The 22,756-nt window shown below is 37.2% G+C and overlaps 1 protein-coding gene across 3 annotated transcripts in view; it reads left to right on the plus strand.

Annotated features, from left to right (window-relative positions):
• Nucleotides 1–483: 483 nt before the first annotated feature.
• The window catches only part of C4BPA (complement component 4 binding protein alpha), a 35,311-nt gene continuing 13,038 nt past the window's right edge, over nucleotides 484–22,756 (plus strand). The window contains exons 1-6 of one of the 3 annotated variants that reach the window (XM_036273653.1): nucleotides 484–758; nucleotides 8,179–8,351; nucleotides 9,309–9,494; nucleotides 10,357–10,456; nucleotides 21,429–21,514; nucleotides 21,686–21,880. In XM_036273653.1, coding sequence (XP_036129546.1) covers nucleotides 721–758; nucleotides 8,179–8,351; nucleotides 9,309–9,494; nucleotides 10,357–10,456; nucleotides 21,429–21,514; nucleotides 21,686–21,880 — 778 coding nt within the window. In that variant the 5' untranslated portion in view covers nucleotides 484–720. The remainder of the gene's footprint in view (nucleotides 759–8,178; nucleotides 8,352–9,308; nucleotides 9,495–10,356; nucleotides 10,457–21,428; nucleotides 21,515–21,685; nucleotides 21,881–22,756) is intronic. The other 2 variants (XM_036273654.1, XM_036273656.1) reach the window with 2 other exon arrangements.

The raw sequence follows: 22,756 nt of genomic DNA on the forward strand, positions 1-22,756 counted from the left end.
CTTCTGATAGACATTGCACTAAATGGTAGACTAATTTCTGGAGGTCATTTAGTGCCCAGCATTTAGTAGTACTGGTGGTGGTAGTAGTTAACATCTACTGAGTACTAATATCATTGCAGGCAACTTGGAACATGTCAGGAACTCAGTAAATGTGTTAAACTCCCCACATTTTGTACTTTGTTGAGGTGGGGTGGAGACCAGTACAGGGCAAGGTCACTGAGCCCCAGGAGAGCCTGCTGGACCTAGCATCCTGGCAAATGGATATTTGTGAACTTTGTCTGAACCCTCCTCCAGATGAGGTTTCCAGGCTAGCTGGATTGCATCTTTCATAACCTTTTTTGTTTATGAAAAGAAAAAAAGAATTCTGGCATCAAATTCAGATTACACTTTCATTTAGGGGAAATGGTTGGCAAAGAGAAAGTAAATGATTATGACATCTTATCAAGAGTGAGGAGTGAGGCTTAGTGAAGAGGAAGGAGATTAGGTAAACACTGGTGCTGTGTTTCTGCTGTTAATCATTCACTGAGCCAGCAGAGAGTCTGCTCATCCATTTCTATTCCCTGTATCTGATCAGCCAATAACATGGCTGGAATTACGGGACTTTTGGTGGAGCAATTACTAGACAGCTTCAAGGTTTTCTGGTAAACTCTTATCTGGGGAGGAACGAGGACTATTAGAGATCAAGGCAGTTTTCTTCCATGAGAAACTACCCAAGGCACCATGATAGAATCTTCTACTTCTTCCTCAGCTACTTGCAGGTCAGTGGATTACTTGTACCTTGGGGGAAAGGCTGGTGGTTTGGCCTTTGAGGAGTGCAAGATTAGGACAAGCCATAGATAAACACTTGGGGGTGATATTAGCAGGAATCTTTTCAGGAGTACTGCATTAGGGCATAGCATGACTTAATCTTTTCTGAGCCTCAATTTTTATAAATAGGGGAATAATAATGCATACTCAAAATAAACTGAAGTCAAAAAGAAGTAAGATGTTGCTATTATTGTTATATGTAAAAGTTGAGTGTGTTGGTTTGTTCTTTTTTTTTTTTTTTCACCATCCACGTAGGAGAGTTGAGGCAGGAGGTAAGCAAGACTTCTCAAAGGGGTTCAAAGAAGACCTGGTTTTCATAGTCTACAAGAATGCAATTTCCTCTGGAGATTTTATTAACCCCTCTGTATCTCCTTCACCATGAACAGTAATGACATTTATATTTGATAACAAGGAGGATATTGGTCAGTTTCCAGTTAGTTTCTGAATCTGAAAGCATTAGTCATCCTCACTTCTTTTCTCTCCCTCACTTGCAATGTTGATTACTATTTATTCTTGAAATTCTCTTCCTACTTGGGTACGGCATAGTACTTTTCTGGTCCTGATTTTATTTCTTCAACCACTTTCCTTTTGGTCGACTCCTATTTTAACTCTCTCTCTAGTAGTACAAGGAGGATAAAAAGCAAAGTATCCAGAAGAAAAAGAAGCATCAAAGAAGGTTTGTAGTAAGTGCAGAGATACATTTGAATGTAATCTGAACACAGAAGGAAGGCACTTCTAGGTAAAGATTCTAGGGTGGGAGGAAAAGTGTCAAAGCAAGTGTTCTTTCTGGAGTCTGCAAGTGATGTGACTGGGAGTGTGGGTGTAAACAAGGAGACATTCCACTTGAGACTGGAGAAAATATTATTCTTTACAAAGGTATCTGAAATTTAAAAGGAGGAGTTTAGATAAAATAAATACATTAACTTAAATAGTAATTTTTAATGGAAGAAGAAATTTGGGGGCCGAGGATTTCCTCAGTGCCTCTCAAATTGTACTGCATTGGCTAATGCCAACAGGACAGTATTTTTTTTTTTTTTTTTACAAGAAACCCACTATGTTGACTACGGCTCTTGAGTTGTTTTCACTTCCCTAAGAATTTAAAAGGGGATGATGCCATTGAAATTTGAGGACATTTGTCAGGGAAGTCTTAGTTTTTCAGTGGGCAGTTTCAGAATTCTAGACTTTGTCGAGAATAGAAAGATGATCTCAGTTTAATGTCATTGTTTTAGTCATGAGAAACTGAGATCCAAGGGGCTGCTATAGTTTCTACAAGATCGCAGAATTAGTTGATAATATTGCTGGGATTCAAACTCAGGTCTTTTCAACTCCCAAGTCCTATCCTCCCTCTCCATGCTCTGTGGTCTGCTGAGTTCTGCACAGGGACCACAAAGAATAGGATAGTGAACCACCAAAGCTGCACCTGGCCCACAGAGCTACCACGTATCCTGGGAACTAGTAAGGGAAGTCAGATCACTGTATCATCTCTTCAAAATTTCTAAAGCACAATGCACACGTTATTTCATTTGGCCCTCAGTAAGGCAATTCGTCATTCTTAAAAAGATAGAACTAAATTGAGTTTTATTTATTTCACATTTTTTGGATAACTTTTATATGCCATATACAATAGCAGGTTAGGGCTAGAACGTTGAATAACTTCTTTGTCTTCAAGAGACCTACAATCTATTTCAGGAGGCAAAAGTGAATAGATACAGAATAATGTGGTATTACAATTAAGGTATCAGAAATGTACTAGAGGTACATAAAAGAGACTGATATTTCTTGGTGGTGTTGGGCAGTACCTCATCAAAGAGGTGACATATGTTCTCCAGATTGGAGGTAAGAGCATTCATGCACAAGAGATAATCTATATAAATGATTGAAGTTGTTTAAAAATAATGCCAGGGTGTGTTTTGGAAAAGGTAAGCACCTTCATGAAGTTGAAGCAGGATCTCTTAAGGGAGCAGAAGCAGAGAGAGAGAGGTTTGGGGACCTAAGGAATTGGGAACCATGAGAGTTTTTAAGTAAAATGCTTTTTAGGATTATAACCATACCAGTGGTGGAAGCTGGGTAACAGATGTTTGGAGGCTTTTGCAGTGGTCTGGGGTAGGGAAAAGGAAAGGATGAGATCCTAACCTTGGATTATGGATGTGGGCTGTAGAATAGAGGGACAGATTCTAAGCTGCTGTGGCCAATGTAACAGGACTTGATGTTTCTGAATATGAAAAGGGGCCAAGAGTGAGGAGGCTAGAATGGCTCAGATTTCTGGTCTGAGAGGGTGGGTGGAGACTATTGATTACTTCAGTGGAAATAGAAAGCACAGTGGTCAAGTACTGTTCAAAGGAAGATAGTACATTTCGTGTGGGATCTTTTGGATCCAAGTGCCTGGGAGATAGAAATGAAGCAGTCGGAAATACCAATCAGAACCTTGAAAGTATAACATACATTTTACAAAGTGTTTTTTTTTTTTTCTTAAATAAGAATCTAACAAGGGGTTGCCAGGGCTGGAGGTGGGGATAGGGATGGAAAAATAGAAAGAAGCTGGTAAAAGGGTACGAACTTGTAGCTAGAAGGTTTGAGGATCTCACGAAAACATGATGACTACCGTTGATAATATTATATTGTATAATGAAAATTTGCTAAGAGAGTAGAACTTAAACATTCTTGCAAAAAAAAGTATGAGATAAATATGTGAGGTGATGGATGTATTGACTAACCAGATAGTGTGTGTGTGGGGGGTCCTTTCACAGTATGTCAAACATCATGTTGTACATTCTAAATAACTTACAATTAGTCACACCTCAATAAACTGAAATGAAAAACATTTGAGTCAAAAAGTTTGGCTTACTTTTAGAATTGCAAGTGAAAAGGAAAGTGTAATAATTTATTTCTGGATTTACAAAGAAAACTGACAAATATTTATACCTTTCAAAAACAAATGTTAATTTAAATATTATTCTAGACCAAAAAAAAAAAATTATTTGCTGAGATAACAATCAGAATGATAGACTTTTTCAGGGTTAAATTTTATGTTCGATTGGCAAAGCTACAACCTCTAAAGTCCAGGAACAGCTCCTTTGTTAGAAAAAAACCGTTTGCAAGATCAGTTTTATGATGCAGATATCTGCTTTTCTGCAGCTGCAGGGAAGAGAAAATGCTTCCTCCTTATTTTTCTGAGATGTGTTTCACCAACTTTTTTCAGGCTAAGCACTGGAATTCCACTAGTTAGCAACAAGAATAAAGGAGGCAGGCCTGAAAGGCTCAACATTTACATGGGAAGTAATAGGGCAGAATAATATTTTTATTAACAATTGAATTTATGGAGCATGTAAGGTTTTGTACCTGCAGGAGACAGTTGGGCCCAGAGGTCTGTGAGTGATTGATTCATGGATGATAATTAAAGTGGTGGGAGTAGATGAATCCCTCTGGGAAGACAGTTAAGGGTGAGGGAAGAAGAAACCCAGGACAGGCCCCCTTGCTGGCCAGCATCTCTGCTCTGGGTGTGGCCCCGGGTCTCACAATTATCAAGGGCCACAGTGAAAACCCAACCAAGGGCTTAGGCCCAGGTCTAGTGAGCTTTCCTCTGTGCTGGGGCTCAGCCATTTGTTGTTATAATTGTACATCGTTATTATAATGATGTTTTGACCTCTAAGAGTTCTGGTGCTGTCAGAGGCACATTGCAGCTTCAGTTCTGCCACTGTCTTCCCTAACATTCCTTTTGAATATTTACTATGTGCTGTTCATGCACCAAGCCAAGCCCCTTCTCAGAAATTCTGGGAGACATGTACAGTTGTTATTTTATAAAAGAGGAAATTGAAGCTTAGAGGAGCTTAGAGCAATGAGTATCTTGCCCAGGGGCACTGTTCTCATGTGTTGGAACTAGGATTCAACTCACATGGCCTCTGTGCCCCAGGGCCTGGCCACATACTGTCCTGATGAGTGATATAAATCTCTCCTCACAGCGTAGGGTTTGGATGTGAGGCTGCCTTTTACCTCCTGTCATGATCTGAGGAGGAAGGAGAACTAGTTTTTGTTTATTCCTCCCCTCTTTACTGTCCTCTGTTGACGGGTTAATTATATGATGACTCAGGTCGTTGTCAGATGGGGAAGAACCTAGAGTAAAATCATCAGGGTCGATGCTCAGTAAGACACAGTGTGCCTTGTTTTAAAGCCAGTGAAAATCTGACAAGAGAAACACTGTAAGAGTAAATATGGACATGAGCATTTCACTGTGTGAGGCAGAGTGCTAGCTACCATGTAAGGCAGAGATGACTAAGAACTATCCCTCTGACTTCAGGGCCCTTACAGTCTAGTGGTGAAGACAGGCATCCAATGTTAGTTGTAAGTCAAGTCGGAATCAAAGTTATAAACACTAAATTGTAATTGGAATGTAGAGACTGGCTTGGAGGACCGGAGGAAACCTTGGAGAAAGGACTGGCAGAATGAGTAGAAATTAAAGAGAAAACAGGAAGAAAACAGAGGATATGGGGAGGGTAGGAGGGAGGAAATTGGAAGTGTTGGAGATCCAGGTTGTTTGGGTCAGTTGGAACATGGGTATCAGATCAAACTATGGAAAAGTTAGTCACCAGAACCCAATTAAGTGAATGTTAATTCCCGAAGGATCAGTTCACTGAAGTCAACATACTGAATTCATCAAATTATCAATTTACTTAACATTGTTTTAAAAAGTATTCATTTTGTGGATAAAAAAAGCTGTGGTATATATACACAATGGAGTACTATGCAGCTGTAAGAAAGAAAGATTTCTTATCCTTTGAGACGACATGGAGGGGTCTGGAAAGTGTCATCCTAAGCGAAACAAGCCAAACAGAGAAAGACAAGTATCATATGATCTCACTTCCTCATGGAATATAATGAACATAACAGTTTGAGGCATAGGGTAGTCCCAGAGATGTGGACGTGGGGTACAGTCTGATAATCCCCAGACGAGGGGATGGTGGGGGAGAGATAAACCTTAGAACTTATATGCATGTGTGCATGAGCAATAGACATGGACAACAAAGCTGGGGACAGGGCAGGGAGGGAGAGGGAGGGAGGAATCGTTGGGGGGGGAGAGAAACATCTGTAATAAAAATATATTAATTAAATTTTTAAAAGTATTCATTTTGAATATATTCCATAATTGTTAATATAGTCTTTTTGAAAATATCTAATGAATATCTTTGCTGTAGTAGCATTTTACATATATTTTTGTTCAGTTTTCTGAGGGTAAGTATTTAATATTATGGAGTGTTTTTATATTTTATAAAATATTCCTGAGTATACTCAATGAATATATATTTTCTTGTGAATATATAATAACAACTGCAACGATTCATATGAGAAATTTTCACTTTATACTATTATCCTGATTTTTTTATAGTAAAATTCTATTTTACCAATATATTGATATTTTTAAATATTTTCAATTTCACAGATGTTCACAAGCCTGCCAAATTTACTGGCTTATCAAAATGTAAAAACGCTTGTTTCTATATTTTTTATGGTTCACAACAGTTTTTATTGCCTGGGAGAAATTTACCATATTTTATAAATTTCATGTGGACTGGTTTTTATTATGTGGAACTTGCCTGAACCACAATCGTCTTCAGTCTCATTAAAGAGACTAGAGATTGGAAGGGATGTACTAGGAAAATAGACAGAGGGAAACACACAGAAAGGAGGTATGTGAAGCCCCAAAATGTGGGTTCTGGCTCCTCCCAACCTTTTAAAAGCACCTCAATTCATTCAATACAAATTCTGTAAACACACTTTTAGTAAGAAAATCATTTGATAACTTGTTCATTAGGTTGAATTTACTTTTGGGGCAGAATTGTCCTACCAACCCTGTACAGAGTTCATGGGATAAGATGTGCCCGGATGAAGTGGATTTACCCACAATTGACAACTGGTGGAGGAATGGCTTTGTCAGAACTGAGTTTTGGAAAGATAAGATTCTATGGGTCATTGCTCAATGAAGTTAGACCCCTCCACAAAGTGTGAAAGGTCACCATAAACTAGTGTGGGATAGAAACATCTTTAAGGAACATATTGAGGTGATTTCCTTCATCTAAATGAAAATTTACTTAGTAAGAATTATGGGAGCATAGACTCATCTGGATCTAACAGAGTTATCAGAGTAAAAGATAAAATCAACACTTCTAGTGACAGAATATGTTTTGACATTGGATGATAGGCATGCAGTACAATATACAGATCATGCATCATAGAAATGTACACTTGAAACCTATATAATCTTATTGACCAGTGTCACCCCAATACATTTAATGAAAAAAGAATGAGTATTCAAAAGAAAAATTCAACACTTAATTGGGAGTAAACTTTATATATTCCTTTAAAGACAAGGACTATTTCTAATGCAAATTTAAGGTACATTGTGTTTTTCCCAAGGAAAAGGAAGTGGTGAAGACAAAAATATTCTTCATGATTTTGCTTTAAACAAATCTTTCAATAGTTTAATTAAATAATGAAAGTACATTTCTTTTGCTATCTCTATGTATCTACATATTTAGATATCTCTATCTATCTATCATCTATCTATCTATATTTAGATTTAGACATAGAACTATTTTTCAAAGCTGCAACTTACTTGATGCTTTGTCTTAGTTGACAGTTGTCATGAGAAACTCCCAAAACTATATATAGCAATCCAACTCCTTTTCTCTGTCTTATCATGTTCCTGCCTTTTTGTTTTGTTTTACATTTGTTACCTCCTCTAAATCCTCTGTCATTTCCTTGGTCAGATAATCTCTGTGGCTCACCTGGTTAATTGCATTAATTTTCTAAATCAGCCTCCCTGTTTCTTCTCTTTGCTCAATCTCTCACCTATACATCTGCCATAGTGATCTTCTTCAAGCACAACAATGTATCACACCTTAGCTTTAAAACAAACCAAACCCAAAATCCAAAACAGAAAACAGGAACTCTTATTTCCCAAAGAGTAGCATTCATAACTTCCTAAACTTGGCCTGTATATCCCTTTCAGACACACCTGTAAGTTACCCTTTCCTTAAAAACCATCTCCCCATCTCAGACACTATTTTCCAGCCACATTAAAATATTATCTACTGTTTCCTCAAATTTTCCTGCATCCATTCTCTACCTTTTAAAGCATACCTAATTCAGATATTGCCACCTCCTATTTCTCCACTTGGAATTAATCTGTCTTCTTAGTAGAGCTGCCCCAACACTTCCTGCTCCAAAAGCTAACACCCACTGTCTTGTGTTGTAACATCTGTGCGTATATCTTCTTTTCCAGTCTAGGCTGTAATTTTCAGGAAGACATGGACTCCATAGCATTTGTCCTAGTGCTTTATAACAAGTAAGGATTCAATGATTGTTTATTAAATTGAGTTCTTTCAGCAGAAAAATGAAGTCTCAGGTCACGTACTCTTCGGGAGCTCCAAATGGGACTCTTGATAGAAAGAGGAAAATGACAACCTGGCTCTTCTCTAGGCTGTGGAGAGTTTCTGATCCAACTCTGTTTCAAGTGACCTTGGTGGCTGCTCTATTGGCTACTGTTCTTGGTGAGTAATAGACAAGTTTAAATTGGCAAAAAAACATTCAAGATCATCCACTTATTCATGTTTAAGACTAACAAGGAGATGATTAAGCTTTTAGCAGAAATCTGTCTACAACAACCAAGGGTTTGTTTGACCAAGAATTTGGATTTATTTGAAATTTGGAATTTAAGGGGATTTATAGTTACTTGGAATTTAGGGGAAATTTGCTTTACCCCTGAAAGAGGCAGTTTTCTAGCCTCTTGTTGCTAGATTTCTTCTTTAAGAATTTTCCAATCTGTCTTTCACCATGACGTGAGACAAATCTATATTATGTATCAGCTTGATTGAACAGTCTTCACTGCCAGAGGGTTTATCCAGAATGAAGAGGGGAAGTGTGTACTACTGGGACTCTTAAAAGCTAAATCGGTTCTGTATTTGATTCTTGTTAGGAAAGCAGGATAAAGATTTTTATATTTCAAGGGCTTCATATTCCTCCTTTGTATCATTCAAAATCCAAAAGGTACAAAAAAGTAAAAATTAAGTATGTTATTCTTATTCATCTCCCAATCGCCCAGTTTCCCTTTCCTGAGGCAACTAATATTATATAAAGTTCTTTTTCATGAAAATACTATATTTCTGTTGAAGAAAATTGCACGGACTTTTGACTTTGCACAGGTGCATCTGAGTGGACAGAGATGGAAAATCTGATAGGCTGATGAAATAATGCCTGCCATCCTTATAAAATAAATTATGTATAATAGAGAAAGGATGAAAAATTTCTGCCTTTTACCATTATCATTGATCAACAAACGTATTACTGATCGGTTGCTGGATTCATTGAACCATAGAGATAATAGGAGTTATTCTTTTTCTTGATTAGAGGAGAAAAGGGGTTTCTACTCTAAAAATTATAGAACTGAAAACACTAAGATGCCGTGTCCCAACCTATAACTTTGGGTGCTCTTTGTCATTTCGGTCCAGGCGATTGTGGTATTCCACCCAATTTACCCTTTGCTTCTCCAACACAAGAGTTGAATAAGACAAGCTATGAAGTTGGAACTATTTTGAAATATACCTGCCGCCCTGGCTACAGTAAGACAGGTTCAAGAAATCAGATACTTATGTGTCAGAAAGGAGGCACATGGTACTACAGTAACTTCTGTGTCAGTAAGTACGAACATTTATTTTCTTATGCGTACTTTTCCTTTTTTGCAAAGTTGTCTCTGGAACTAAGCTCTCTGAATGCAAATGAAAACTTTTGGTCACTAAGAAACCACCCAGTTTGTCAGTGATTGATTCCAATTTACATGTGTGCCACTTTTGGGAAAACATAAACTAGCCAACAAACAAATAAATAAATAAAACAGAAAAATTAGGAACTACCTTGTTGCATTGAAAAGTAAGTCTGTTCTTTACAATGTCACTTAGCAAACAATTCTTTCAGACATTAACTACAAATTCAATTTTAATATGTTGAAAACCAGATTCACTCTTTACAAAGTTATAAAAATTTATATGGCTAGAACATGGCAATGCGGTTTTCAAAGAAACCTCACCCAAGTATCTGCTGTGTTTGGAAAAAGATGCTGTGCTTCTCTGTCAGTTGAGACTATATCCTGTGATGTTTTCCCAATAGCAAGGGTGTCTAATCCCTACTTACCTGTTGTTCCTGTTGTGACCAAGGACAAGCATTTTTGAATGGCTGAAATTCAAAGAACATGTTGTGGACACCAAGTGCAGCTTAGCTGCCTGGTCAGTGTGTTAAATCCTGGGCCATAGACTCCATGACCATAGTATTTAACTGACCCCTTTCTCTATTGGTAAAATATACCAGAAAAAAAATAAGATCAATTTTTAAATGTATTATATCTCTAAAGTAAAAATTCAATGAGTCAGGATGAGAAGTTTGAATCTGAACCTCTGGTCTTTCTGGAAACAAAGGGCAAAGGCTAATCAACAAGTCTTCTTTTCTAATGTCATATCTGTGAGTACTTGAAATCACTAACCCTCATTTTAACTTTTCTCTCAGAGAAACATTGCAGCAACCCAGGAGAATTACATAATGGGCAAGTGATCATTAAGACAGATTACTCTTTTGGATCACATATAGAATTCAACTGTTTAGAAGGGTGAGTATAAGGCCACCTAGAAACAACACTTTAAAAAATTTAATAGCTAAGCCTGGCCAGTGTGGCTCAGTGGTTGAGCATCAACCCATGCACCAGAGGTCACTGGTTCGATTCCCAATCAAGGCATATGCCTAGGTTGTGGGCCAAATTCACAGTAGGAGCATGCAGGAGGCAGCCAATTGCTGTTCTCCCTCACTGATGTTTCTATCTCTCTCTCCATCTCACTTCCTCACTCTGTAAAATCAATAAAAAAAAAATTAATAGCTAATATGGTTTTTATTTCAGAAATAAAAATGATGTAAAAAGGTATACACAGAATCCTCGCTTTTACTCAGTTGACAGCCACATCATTCCTTCTGTCCTTACACAGGGATCTGTTTTTATACCTTTTTAAAAAAATTTTATTTTTGTTACAGATGTTTCTCCTTTTTTACATTTGACACCCTCCTCCCCATCCCCCCCACCCCGTCCCCAGCTTTGTTGTCTATGTCCATTGGTTATGCGTCCATGCATATAAGTTCTGTGGTTTATCTCTTCCCACCCCCCCCACCCCCCTCTTCTGAGGGTTGTCAGTCTGTACCCTACTTCTGTGTTTCTGGGTCTACCCCATTCCTCAGACTGTTATATTCATTATATTCCATATATAAGTGAGATCATGTGGTATTTGTCTTTTTCTGCTTGGCTTGTTTCACTTAGGATAATACTTTCCAGGTCCCTCCATGTCGTCTCAAAGGATAAGAGATCTTTCTTTCTTACAGCTGCATAGTACTCCATTATGTATATGTAGCACACCTTTTTTATCCATTTGTCTACTGATGGACATTTGGGCTGTTTCCAGATCTTAGCTATTGTAAATAGTGCTGCTATGAACATAGGGGTACATATATTCTTTCTGATTGGTGTTTCAGGCTTCTTAGGATATATTCCTAGAAGCAGGATCACTGTGTCAAATGGAAGTTCAATTTTTAATTTTTTGAGGTAACACCATATTGTTTTCCATAGTGGCTGCACCAGTCTGCATTCCCACCAGCAGTGCACTAGAGTCCCCTTTTCTCCACATCCTCGCCAACACTTGTTTGATGATTTGTTGACGGCGGCCATTCTGACAGGTGTGAGGTGATACCTCATTGTTGTTTTAATTTGCATCTCTCTGATGATTAGTGATGGTGAGCATTTCTTCATATGTCTCTTGGCCATTTGTATGTCCTGTTTGGAGAGGTGTCTATTCAGCTCCTCTGCCCATTTTTATTTTATTTTATTTTATTTATTTATTTTTTTTATCCTCACCCAAGGACATTTTTCCATCTTTTTCCATCTTTTGTTCAGGTAGAGTGGGAGGGAGAGAGAAGAACAGAGAGAGAGAGAAACATCGATGTGAAAGGAACACATCGAGTGGCTGCCACCCGCACAACCGACCAGGGCTGGGGACAAACTGCAACCGAGGTACGTGCCCTTAGCGGGAACCGAACCCGGGTCTCTCAGGACCGCAGGCCGACGCTCTAACCGCTGAGCCAAACCGGCCAGCTCTGCCCATTTTTAAATTGGGTTCTTTGTCTTCCTTTTGTTGAGTTGTATGAGCACTCTCTATATTTTGGAAATTAACCCCTTATCTGTTGTATCATTGGCAACGATGTTCTCCCATACAGTGGGTTGCATTTCCATTTTGATGATTGTTTCTTTTGCTGTGCAGAAGCTTTTGAGTTTGATGTAGTTACATGTGTTCATTTTCTCCTTTGTTTCTGTTGCCTCGGGTGATGTATCAGTGAAAATTCTGCTGCATATGATGTCCGAAATTTTGTTGCCTACATTTTCTTCTAGAACTTTTATGGATTCCAGGTCACATTTAAGTCTTTTATCCATTTTGAGTTTATTTCTGTGTATGGTGTAAGTTGATGGTCTAGTTTCATTTTTTTGCATGTAGCTGTCCAATTTTCCCAACACCATTTATTAAATAGGCTGTCTTTACTCCACTGTATGCTCTTGCCACCTTTGTCAAATATTAATTGAGCATATTGCCTTGGGTTCATTTCCGGGTTCTCTAGTCTGTTCCACTGGTCCATATGCCTGTTCTTGTCCCAGTACCAGGCTGTTTTGATTACAGTCGCTTTGTAGTATAACCTGATATCTGGTATTGTGATCCCACCTACTTTGTCCTTCTTTTTCAAAATTGCTGTGGCTATTCAGGGTCTTTTTTGGTTCCATATGAACTTTTGAAGTATTTGTTCTATTTCTGTAAAATATGTCATTGGTATTTTGATGGGGATTGCATTGAATCTATAGATTGCTTTGGGCAATATGGACATCTTAATGATGTTAATTCTTCCAATCCATGAACGAGATATGTGCTTCCACTTTTTCATATCTTCCTCTATTTCTTTTTTCAATATCCTGTAGTTTTCTGCAAATAGGTCCTTTACTTCTTGGGTTAAGTTTATTCCTAGGTATCTTAATTTTTTTGCTGCTATGGTAAATGGGATTGTTTTTTCAGTTTCTCTTTCTGTGAGTTCATCATTGGTGTATACGAATGCCGTCGATTTCTTGACGTTAATTTTGTATCCTGTTACTTTGCCAAAGTCATTTATTAAGTCTAGTAGATTTTTGATGGAGTCTTTAGGGTTTTCTAAGTATAATATCATGTTGTCTGCAAATAATGACAGTTTCACTTCCTCCTTTCCAATTTGGCTCCCTTTTATTTTTTTCTTCATGTCTGATTGCTGTGGCTGACTCCCAGTACAATGTTAAATAAGAGTGGCGAAAGTGGACATTCCTGTCTTGTTCCTGTTCTTAAGGGAAATGTTTTTTAGTTTCTGCTCATTAAGTATGATGTTGGCTATAGGTCTTTCATATATGGCCTTTATTATGTCGAGATATAATCCCTCTATTCCCACATTGCTGATCGTTTTTATCAGAAATGGATGCTGGATTTTGTCGAATGCTTTTTCAGCGTCTATTGATAATATCATGTGGTTTTTATTCTTCATTTTGTTTATGTGGTGTATCACATTTATTGATTTGCAAATATTATATCAGCCTTGCATTCCTGGGATGAATCCCATTTGGTCATGGTATATAATTTTTTTTGATGTATTGCTGGATCCGATTTGCTAGTATTTTGTTCAGAATTTTGGAGTCTATTTCATCCGGGATATTGGCCTGTAGTTTTGTGTCTTGGTAGTGTCTTTTTCTGGTTTTGGAATTAGAATTATGCTGGCCTCATAAAATGAATTTGGAAGTCTTCCTTCTTCTTGAATTTTTTGAAATAGTTTGAGGAGAATGGGTGTTAGTTGTCTTTTGAATGTTCTATAAAACTCCCCCGTGAAGCCATCCGGGCCTGGGCTTTTGTTTGCTGAGAGAGTCTTGATTACCTCTTCAATTTCTTCTGTTGTTATTGGTCTCTTCAAGTTTTCTATCTCTTCCCGGTCCAGTTTTGGGAGTCTGTGTTTCTAGAAATTTGTCCATTTTGCTTAGTCTGTCAAATTTGTTGACATATAATTGTTCATAGTAGCTGTTAACGATCTTTTGTATTTCTGTGGTGTCAGTTGTTACTTCTCCTCTTTCATTTCTGATTTTGTGTATTTGGGTTCTCTCTCTTTGTTTCTTGGTGAGTCTAACTAAGGGTCCATCAATCTTGTTTATCTTTTCCAAAAAACAGCTCTTTGTTTCATTGATCCTTTGAATTGTTTTTTTTGGTCTCTATGTCATTTATTTCTGCTGTGATCTTTACTATTTCCTTCCTTCTACTTGCTCTGGGGTTTTCTTTTTGTTTGCTTTCTAATTCTTTAAGTTGTGAGGTTAGACAGTCAATTAGAAATTTTTCTTGTTTCTTGAGGTAGGCCTGTAATGCTATGAACTTCCCTCTCAGAACTGCTTTTGCTGCATCCCATAGATTTTGTTTTGTTGTGTGTTCATTTTCATTGTTTTCCAGGAAGTTTTTAATTTCTTCCTTGATCTCCTCGGTGACCCATTCATTGTTTAATAACATGCTATTTAGCCTCCATGTGTTGAAATGTCTTTGCATGTTCTTGTTGCAATTGATTTCTAGTTTCATGCCATTGTTATCTGAGAAGATGCTTGATATGATTTCAATTTTCTTGAACTTGTAGAGATTTAGTTTGTGTCCTATCCTATAGTCTATCTTTGAGAATGTCCCATGTGCACTTGAGAAGAATGTGAATTCTGTAGTTTTGGGGTGTAATTCTCTATAGATATCTATTAAATCCATTTGATCTAGTGCTTCATTTAGAATCTCTGTTTCCGTGCTAATTTTTTGTCTAGAGGATGTATCCAGTGGTGTCAACGGGGTGTTTTAGTCCCCTGCTATGATTGTATTGCTATCGATTTCCCTTGGAAGTCCTCCACAAGATTTTTAATATATTTTGGTGCTCCTATATTGGGTGCATATATGTTTATCAAGGTTATATCTTCCTGTTGGATAGATCCTTTCAATATTATGTAGTGGCCTTCTTTGTCTCTACTTATGGTCTTCATTTTGAAATCTAATTTATCAGATGTGAGTATACTATCCCAGTTTTTTTTTGCTTTCCATTTGCTTGGAAAAATTTTTTTCAATCCCTTCACTTTCAACCTATGTGAGTCTTTTGTTGTGAGGTGGGTCTCTTGTAAACAACATATAGATGAGTCATGCTTTCTTATCCAATCAGCTACTCTGTGTCTTTTTATGGGAGCATTCAGTCCATTTACATTTAAGGTGATTATTGATATGTACTTATTTCTTGCCATTTTTGTTTAGTTTGGTTATATTTTTCTTCCTATTTTCTTCTACTAATTACAGCAGTCCTTTTAACATTTCTTGTAGTGCTGGTTTGGTATTAATGTATTCCCTTAGCTTTTTATTGTCTGGGAAGCTCTTTATTTGACCTTCTATTTTGAATGACAGCCTTGCTGGGTAGAGTAGTCTTGGATTCAGATCCTCGTTTTTCATGACCTTGATTATTTCATGCCATTCCCTTCTGGCCTATAGTGTTTCTTGTGAGAAGTCAGCTGAGAGCCTTATAGGGTTTCCTTTGTAGGTAACCTGTTGCTTATCACTTCCTGCTTTTAGGATTCTCTCTTTGTCTTTAATTTTGGCATTTTAATTACTATCTGTCTTGGTGTGGGTCTGTTTGAGATCTTCTTACTTGGGGCTCTCTGTGCTTCTTGAACTTGAATGACTTCTTCCTTCACCAAATTAGGGAAGTTTTCTGTCACTATTTCTTTGAATATATTCTCTAACTCTTGCTCATTTTCTTCTTCTTTGGGGACTCTTATTATGCAAATATTATTGTTTCCAGTTGTCCCACAGTTCTCTTAAGCTGTCTTCCTGTATTTTAATTGTTTTTTTCCTTTTGGTTTTCTGATTGGTTGATTTTTTTCTACCCTGTTTTCTAATTTGCTGATGTGGTCCTCAGCTTCCTCTACTCTGCTCTTTAGACCTTCCAATGTGTTCTTTATTTTGATATATCATTCTTGATGTCTTCCTGGTGGTTTTTAATTTTCAATTGGTTTATTTTCAGCATCTCTATATCCTTACTCATGCTGTTGAGCTTCCTCAAGATCATGGCTCTGACTTCTAGCTCTGTTAACATGCCTAACTGCTCTACATTGATCTCATCTTTGGTGGAGGTCTCTTGTTCTTTCATTTGGCTTTTGTTTCTGTGTTTCACTATTTTGGCTATCACAGTGGGCTTTGGAGCCTGCCAAGTTTTCCCTGTGGTATTGGTGTTCTGCTGTTTGTGGCTCCCTCTCCTGGGTTTAGATGAGCAAGTGAGGACCCACGTTAAACACCACTGTCAAGTCTTACTTTCCTGGTTAGAGTTTCTAGCCCAGGGATGCTACTGTTATCCTCTAGCTTTTTGCCCAGAGGCTAGCAGTCTAGGTTACTTGAAGAGTTTTGGGTTGTCAGTTGATTGCAAAACTCCCTCAGGTGCTCAGTGTAAGGGGATTTCCCGAGGGTGGGGCATATGCTAATGAACCTTGCATTTCAGTGGTTCACAGGGTGGGGTTGGATCTCCGAGGGAGGGGCTGCTGCCTCTCTCCAGAGCCCTGGGTAGAAGCAATATGGCCACCATCCTGCATGGCTGCAGCTTAGCAAAAGCTCTGAGTGCCCTCCAAATCCCGAGTGTCCCCACACAGTTCCAGTCCAGTCTGCCCTCCCTCTGCCGGAGCCCAAGGTGAGTGGCTGTGGTTATTTTAGCCTCTGTCCCAGCTCTGCATTGTGGAGCCGCCTGGGAGTGTAACCCGAGGGCAGCTGCTCCCAGCTAAGGCCGCTGCCATGCTGCTGACCGTGGGCTCCTAGCCCCTGTCTCACGCCTTTGCAATCCTACCAGGATCGAGTCAGTGTCCCTGGTTATATGGTCCTCGCAGGCTGCTTTTCTGTTGCTTTTTCCCGTTGATTTGTCTGTGTTTTAGTTGTAATTCCAGTTTGGTCCTGGGAGACCGTCTGTGTAGCTTCCATTCACTCCACTGCCATTTTGGAATCCCTCTGTTTTTATACCTTTTTAACGCACATTTCTTGTGTTTACTTTTACAAATACGAGCTAAGAAATTAGCAAATATTTTTATTTTGCACCTTTTCAATCACAATCGTAATTTTTAAATCTTGCTTTATTCTTATCAGTATATCCAGGAGATATTTTCATGTTTGTGCATAGAAAGTTTCCTTGTTAATCTTTTTACAACTGCATAAAATTTTATTGTGGGATATATCGTGGATTAATAATCTCTTTGATGGATCCGTGGATATTTTGAGTCCTTTGCTATGCTGAACAGTGCTCTGATGAATTTATCTTGTACATATATTATTTTGTATATACATAGTTATATCTGTAGGGTAAATTTCCTCAGGGGAGTTCCTGGGTCAAAGAATAGATGTATTTGAAAATTTGAAAGTGATTGCAAATTGTTCTCCCTTGGGGTTATATGGTTTTGCAGAGTATACTAATGTCTGTCTCTCCATAAATTTTCCAACTAAGTGTGTTGTCAAACTTTTGAAAACTTGTCAATTAAAAATTTTTGTTTTTTAATTTAAGAGGTAAAAATAAAATCTCACTATAGTTTCAATGTATATTTCTCTTGCTATGAAGCTGAGCATATTTTTATGTTTAAGAGATGTTTGTATTTATTTTTAAACTATTTGGCATGTCCTCTGCTTACTTTTTCCTCTTGGCTTAACTTTTTATTCTTAATTATTAGGAGATATATATACCAGGTGGGACAAAAGTAGTTTTACAGTTATGGGTATGCAAAACACACAGTTTATTTTATATTATTATTTATTAATTATTGTATTATTTTTTCATGTATACAACTGTAAATCTACTTTTGCCTCACCATATACATATATATGGACCTATGTATATTAGGGTTTAGACCTTGTTTTTGATATGAACTACAATTTTTTCCCAAAGTATATTATGTTTCATTTGACTTGGTTATTGGTATGTTTTTTCTTCTCAAAGAGAAATTATTTTTACGTTGTCAAATTTATCAATTTCCTTTGAGATCTTAATTTAAAAGGCTATCCCCAACAGAAAATTTAAAACTATTTGCCTAGATTTATTCTACTTTTATATTTTCATAAACTTAAAAATGGATCTAATTTTTTCTGGTATGTTTAACTAATGGAGAAAGGGGTCCAGTAAATCACTGTGGCCATGGAGTCTATGGCCCAGGATTTAACACACTGACCAGGCAGCTGGGCTGCATTCTGTGTCCGCGGTATGTACTTTGCACTTCAGCCACTTAAAAATACTGTCCTTGGTCACAAAAGGAACAAGAAATTAGGGATTGTGCACCCTTACTATTGGAAAAACATCACAGGATATAGTCTCAACTGAGAGAGAAGCACAGCATCTTCTTTCCAAGCACAGCCAATATTTTGGGTGCGGTTTCTTTGAAAACCGCATTACCACTTTCTAGCCATGTAACTTTTTATAATTTTGGAGTCAATATATTGTATACAGTATATGAGGTGCATATCCTAGTATATCTTTTTCTAATGGCTTTCCTGTTATTTCCATCATCATTTATTAAAAAGTCCATCTTCAATCTAATTATTTGAGAGTGTTTTTCTTATTATTCTAAATTTCCATATGTTTTGGGGTCTGTTTCTGGACTTTCTCTTCAATCCTATTGTTTTGCCTATATATTCATATACCCATTTCACAGCCATCTACTTATTGAGGCTTTATATGTTTTTTTTTGTTGTTGTTTGTTTTAATTTTCACCTGAGGATATTTTTCCATTGATTTTTAGATAGAGGGAGGGAAAGAGAGAGAGAGAGAGAGAAATATCAATATGAGAGAGAAACATCAATATGAGAGAAACATCGATTGGTTGCCTCCCACACTACCCCAACCTGGGCCAAGGATTGAACCTGCAACTCAGATATGTGCCCTTGACCAGGAATCAAATCCTTGACCATTCAGACCGCAGGCTTAACCACTGAGCCACACTGGCCAGGGCAAGGCTTTTTATGTTTTAATAGCCAATATGGATAGTTATACTTACTACTCTTTTTTTTCCCCCAGAATTTTTCTGACAATACTTTTTTTTTCTGTATGAATTTTAAAATTAGGCACATTTAAAAATCAGTATTGGATTAGTTTTTTACTTAATTTTAGGAAAATTTACCTCTGCTTCTTAGAATCTCTGGTTGATCTTGAGAATTAGGTTGACATAAGACATTAACAGGAGAAAAGCATACAGATATAATGTTTACACGTACATGGGAGCCTTCACAGGAAATAAAGACCCCAAAAGAGGTTAGGCCTAAGTGGTCACATATTAGATTGAATGAAGAGCAGTAACTCTGGAAAAGTAATTAGAATATACGAGGAGGCTAAAAAAAGATAAGGGTTCTTTTTTATTTATTTTTATGTATGTATTTATTTATTTATTTATTTATTTTTTGCATTTATCCTCAGATAGAGCAAAACTTGTCTATCATGCTAGGAGTAACCAATTTTGGGGGTGGTTAGACCCCAGTATAGGAAAAAAAGGGGGCTTCTGGGATGCTGGTAATGTTCTGTTTATCTGGCAGACTATAGGAATGTGTTTATCTGGTGAAAATATATTGAGCTATGCATTCATGATTTATTCATTTTCTATATGCGTTTTATAGTTGAATAAAAGTTGTCCTGATGTCAAAAATTTTTGTTTCTTGTTCTGAGCAACAGTAAACTTACATTATATTCTCTCCTCCTGTTCCCACCCTACTCTGTCTTTTCTACTAGTAAATTCATGTCATTTGTATTATTTTAGCATTTATATTTAACATTACTGTTAAATACTCATATATGTCTGTAACTTGATTGCACTCACAACTCATCCAGATGAGGCAATGAGGGAGTGTGTTTTGTTTTCCATTCTCTCCTCATTCTCCTGTTATTTGTTAGTTATATTATTTCCACATTGTCAGAGCATTTGATGTTTATATTTCATTCAGTCACCCCACCTTTGATTTGTGCTCACTGTCAGTTGTGTTTTTGCTTTTGCTGAAATTTTCCATGTTATAGCATAGTTGGCTGTAGTTTGTCGTCTGTGATTTCCTAAAAGAAAGTGAGAATTACTAATTAAGTTCTTGCAGGTTCAATACTATCTGAGGCCTTAATATTTAAAGGTCACATGGCTGGATATCAAGTCCTTGGCTCACACTTTCTTTTCTTGACTATCTTATAAATGTTGCTGCATATCCTGTTTTAGTGGATGTAGAGAACTCTGACTCCTTCCTGGATTTCTTATTCTTGAAAGTGACTTGTCCTTTGTTGGGCTGTCCAAAAATATTATTCTTTATTTTTGAAATCTAAATCCTGCTCTTAGTTGTTTTGATTCAAACCATTTTGTTTAATTTTTTTTTTGCTGTGTAATATACAATTTTAAAATGTAGATTAAAGTATTAGTCTACTTTTGCAATGATCACTTGAAACACATTTAAAATAGCTATTTTGTTCTTTTTTGTGTTTCTTCTTCAGGTTCTCCAATTCAGTGTGTGTTGAATCTCCTTTGCTTGTTGTCATCTATATGTCATCTTACATTTTCCCCTCTAATTATGTTTGTTCATGTTATTGTTTCATTTTGTTTAATTTTTCATGTTTATTCAACTTCCCTTGTTGTGAGTAGCTGCTAAGAAGGAAAGTGAGAAGATTCAGCACTGTGGTGCTGTTGGAACATTGATGTGTTCCTATTGCAATAACCAGAAATAGTCCTTTTCACTTGTTTCCCTAGCTAGGTTAAAAACATTGTGTTTTAAAAAAATTTCAAAATAAAGTCATGCTTAATTCTCACTAATTTTATCTTATTAAAAGTCCCCTTTTCTAAAAAAAAAATTTTCTTTAAGTTATGATTAAATAAACTCTAAGGGCTCTTAAAGTTTTGAAGGTAGCATATATGTTAGTGTTCAATTATATTATAAGTTATTCCTTGATAATAATACAATTTGAAATCATACTAACAATCTTTTTTTTTTTTTTTTTTTTTTTCTGTTGCCATAATACGTAGAGGGCAGAAAACTTAGAAATTGTCAAGAGCATAGAAATGGGGGCTGTGAACAGAGAGCTTATGGTGTACAGGAGAGGGAAGCATCTGGAAATCAAAAGGAAACTAAACCAGGAGTGTTTGGAGCCAGTAATCTAGCTGGTATTCTCGTGCAAGCTGCATACCACACTGAAATGAGTTTTTTTTGTTTTTGTTTTTGCCCTATATTGTCCTGCTTGAACTCTGGATGAACTCCATGACTGACATCTAGTTCATGCTCCATAATAAATTACAGAATAAAAGAATATGTGAACAAACACATCTCATTTCAGTGGTGAAATTTTACTGAATGGAGTGCTCAGTGAGAAGTGTTATCTGAGAAAACATCATTTCTTCATTTTTAATATTGAGTAACAATTCTACTCATTCAGATGCTTTTATGTAATTTAATTTAGGGTAGGGACAATGCCATTAACATTTTTTATCTTATTTCATTCAGATATGTCTTAGTTGGTCCAACCACTAGTTATTGTGAGATCCAAGATAGAACAGTTGGCTGGAGTGATTCTTTCCCAAAATGTGTAAGTAAGTAAAGACTTTTTCTGATTTGACTATAACCTTCTACTATGATAGGTGATAAAACTCCTGTGCATGTGTGCTGCTTTTTGAACCCTCCATGAGAATTTGCATCATGCATATGAGATCTGGAAAGATACCTTCCCTAATTATTTCTTCCTCTTCACTTACTCACCCCAGTTGCCCACTGTGAGACCCCTCCAGACATCAGCAATGGAAGGCACAATGCTGGAAATGAAGATGTCTACACGTATGGCTTTTCTGTCACCTATAGCTGTGACCCTGGCTTTTCACTGTTAGGTAAACCTTCCATTTCCTGCACAGTGGAGAACAAAACAAAAGGTGTCTGGAGCCCCAGCCCTCCTACTTGTAAAAGTAAGTTGCAGTTGAATTGTTGAATTCTCCTTTGAATTTTTTTCTTGAAAGGAGCAAGGAAGATACATTTACAGGGGGAATGAAATGATTCATTTAATCATGATTGCAATGATGAAAGTCATTTATTTGGTCATCCAAGACTGATGTATGCTGTACCATTATAGTAACAAACAGCACCGATATCTCATTGGCTTTTTGAAGTAGAAGTTGAATCTCATGCGTACCGAGTCTAAGGCATGTCCGAGAGACTCTCTGGGTGTTAGTTAGCAACCAGCTCATCATTCCAGGTTGATCTGTGGCACCTCCAAATCAAAAGGCACTTTTACAATGTCTTCAGTAGAGGAAGAGAGAAAAGCAAATTGTGCTCTGGCTTTTAAGAGCTTTGACCTGGAAGTAACCACATATCACTTTACATTGCAGTCCTTAGTCCAAAACTAGTACTGTGTAGGCCCTACCTACCCTAAAGGAATTTGAGAATGTCATCCCTTGTCTGATCAAGAATCTGAGCTAGAAATTTTGGTTAGCACTTATAATGTCAACCACCTATCCCTACAGGGCAAGCTAAACCTACTAACGGTCAGCAGGACAAAGCAAGCAGTAATTGAGCTGAAAGATATATTGTGGTGTTGTTAGTTTGCTCATCTTTCTTACCTCCTCAGTGCCTACACAGTATCACTTAACTATTCTGACTCCCCACAGGACACAATCAAATCACGGGATGAGAGAGCATGATATTGCAAACAGTTCAAAATGCCTGGAGTCTAGACTGCAGGAGGTGGGAATGACAGATACTGAAGCTGGAAAGTTATCAGGGTCAGGCTGTGAAGGGCCTTGTGTGTTTCTCTCAGGCGTTTGGTACAAAGGTGATAGACATTG

The sequence above is a fragment of the Molossus molossus genome, unplaced genomic scaffold (genome assembly GCF_014108415.1).
Source record: "Molossus molossus isolate mMolMol1 unplaced genomic scaffold, mMolMol1.p scaffold_m16_p_20, whole genome shotgun sequence".
Taxonomy (NCBI): domain Eukaryota; kingdom Metazoa; phylum Chordata; class Mammalia; order Chiroptera; family Molossidae; genus Molossus; species Molossus molossus.